The 2,910-nt window shown below is 35.7% G+C and overlaps 1 protein-coding gene across 1 annotated transcript; it reads right to left on the bottom strand.

Annotated features, from left to right (window-relative positions):
* Nucleotides 1–719: 719 nt before the first annotated feature.
* Nucleotides 720–2,449, bottom strand: LOC111902602 (GDSL esterase/lipase At5g33370). The gene is made up of 5 exons (XM_042899742.2): nt 2,182–2,449; nt 1,791–1,939; nt 1,376–1,597; nt 1,044–1,287; nt 720–968 (listed from the first exon to the last, which is right to left on the bottom strand). The coding sequence occupies exons 1-5, from the start codon at nt 2,447–2,449 to the stop codon at nt 745–747; spliced, it is 1,107 nt and encodes a 368-aa protein (XP_042755676.1). The 3' UTR covers nt 720–744.
* Nucleotides 2,450–2,910: the final 461 nt, after the last annotated feature.

Below are 2,910 nucleotides of genomic sequence, written 5' to 3'. Positions count from 1 at the left end.
ATGTGTGCCCTTGAGTGGGTTTAAACTCTAAACTGCCTATTGCCTATTGGAACTCATGAAGTAAAAAAAAGATACAACAACAATACCCAATCCCATGGAAAAAAGGGATCAAAAGTAAGAAGGTAAATGCTGAATGAAAAGCATAAACATATAAAGTACAAAAGAGATAATCACATAAATGAATGAAAAGCATAAACATATAAAGTACAAAAGGGATAATCACATAAATGACCATCATATGTTCTAACAAATTGATCACCTTTGTCACATAGCACAAAATGACCACCAATTTTGCAATCGATCAATCATACATTACAAAATTATTTATGAAGGGTATCAACCACATAAAACTTTAAAAAAAAAAAAATTCGTAGTAAATTTATGAAATTGTTTGCCAAAAATTTAAAGTATTTTTGCATCCTTTTTGTTAGCAAAAAGTAATTTTGAAATTATCAATTGTGAAATTGGTTGTCATTTATGTTATTAGTAAAAAATGGTCAATTTGTTAAATGTCACTTATTTTTGTGATTCTCTCTCAAACTAGAACATATATTAATTATCCTCATTATAAGCCTTCACACCTTCCTGAAAAGTCCCGGGAAAGAAGTAAAAACATATACAAATACGAAAAGGGTGACAACTCCGATTTGCTGAAGTTTATTCGTGAACGATATTTTGAGTACAAGATGTAACACACGATATAAATGAATGATCTTTTCTTCTCCTTTATCGAGATTAAAAAGATCAAGCCTTTCTCAAAGTGCTAAAATTAATTGGAGTCACAAAATCCGGATCTTCACCAAAAACCAATACTCGAGCTCCCAGTTTGGAGGCTGCCTCAGATGGATGAAACGCATCCCAAAACAAGTGATCATCCCTTTTTGGGCAAAGATACCTTTGTTCCTTGCAGTCATTTATTCCTGCTAAAGGGTTATTCCCACAACATGCTGTTTTGACATCTTTAAACCCTGTGAAAACGTGCCACTTTAGAAGCCGAATGTATGCATTTGCAAGTGAATAAAAAACTTATGGTTTCCATTTACCAGGTGGGGGGTTTTCAATGACACTCATACTCATATTGTATGAGTTCCCAAGTGAGTACTTGAATCCTTCAAGTGTAGAGCTCAAGTTTTTCAAAAGGGATTCTAATGGTGTGTAGAACGCACTAGCCACATCGTTAAGTTCCTTTGCACAATCACCACCGGAAAATGCACGAGCAACCGGACAACATCCAATTGGTGGAACACTCATTAATCCAAACTTTCTTGCTCCTAAGTCATATAAGTTCTGCCAATTTATAAAAATAAAACAATATAATATGAGTAGAAAGTTGAAAATCAAAATTTGGAGATGGTAGTGACAAATGTTAGCGAACCTTTAGATGAATAGCATAAATGGCTGTAATGTTGGCGATGAAGACCTCGGGAGTTGTAGGATGGGAGAACACGTAGTTCATGATGTCGTTGCTTCCAACACAAATGATGTACATTGAACCTTGAATTAGAAGTTGACCTTTTGACTCGCCTAGTAATGCGGTTATGTTTCCTTGAACCGTTGCAAATTGTTGAATTTGCTCTTCCAACGATATCACATCCCCCTGTATCAACATCATACTTTGTTATTCATAATGCATGACATGACATAACATAACACGAGCCAACAAAACAAGACGGTCTTGAACTGTATTTGACATGCATCGGGCTTAATCGTGATTTATGTAAATAAGACAAAAATTACAATATTTTAAGAACCCTCAAACTGTATTACAATTTTATAGAGGAGACACTTACCACAATTTGTTTCCCAATTCCTTTAACAAGGGCAGCACCTCCGGAAGCAAAGTTCACCCCGTGAAGTAAGTCTCCGGTAAGGTTGGTACTGTGTGCAAGGAGTGCAAGAAATGGCGGCGGACTTTCTTCATAGCCACCCAAAAGTGCGACTGCAAATACACGTAATAATTATCTTAAACTTGTTTATTCATCGCGTGTGGATAAATTGTGGAGCACCAACAATATTTTTTGGCGTTCCAAACCCTAGGGATTGCTCCCTGACACATGTAATATCCCAGACACACATACAAACATATTGTCCATTTTAGGAAACCTAACACTGGGACACCTCGACTTCCTAGGGGGGTCAACCATTAAGGTTTTGTATTGTATATGAAAATGAACAACTTACCGACAGTATCGGCAGGGTTTAATCCATTGCTAAATCTCCCGGTTGCTATTGAATGTGGATAATCGACCCCGTAATATGGGCGATTGACCTGTGCTTTGCAGTTTTTGACGTAGTTGTTTGTGCCAACATCTAATATTGAATCCCCGAATATGAATATGGGTTCCACGGTTTCACTCGCTGCATCCTTTGTGGCTATTGTTGTCACGCTGAAGAGGAGTAGGCATATTTTGAGCAGCATGGTTTTTTGAATTGTTAATGGCGTGGCCATATTTATTTGGTTAGTTTGTGAATGAAGAGGGCAAGTACTTGTAGAAGATGGAGCCTTTTGGATCTAGACTGTACATGAGGAAAAGGTTAAAAGATTATTGGCAATGAAGAGTAAATACATTGTTTATATCAATTACCATGATCATTATCCTAGTTTATAACCAAAAATATACCATGAACTGTTTCTCGTTTTTTGGTAATATTAATTAAGTTTGGAATAAATTGTGAAAAGATAAGTATTTGGTGTGTTTGAGTTGAGCTATGTGAAAAGGTAAGTAATCTAATTTGAGCTGGACTAACATCGAGCTAATTTGCCATCACAATTTATGTTAGATGTGACAATTGCAAGTAAAAGTGCTCAATTACTTTTATGTGACACTTTGTTTTGATTTGAAATTGTTCATGCTTGATTTAGAAACACATTTTGACAGCTGAAATTGAAGTTTTTGGAATAATGTATAT

The sequence above is a fragment of the Lactuca sativa genome, chromosome 2 (assembly GCF_002870075.4).
Source record: "Lactuca sativa cultivar Salinas chromosome 2, Lsat_Salinas_v11, whole genome shotgun sequence".
In the NCBI taxonomy this organism is placed as follows: Eukaryota; Viridiplantae; Streptophyta; class Magnoliopsida; order Asterales; family Asteraceae; genus Lactuca; species Lactuca sativa.
Note: the sequence above shows the minus strand (reverse complement) of the source record. Positions and strands in the feature narration are given on the sequence as shown.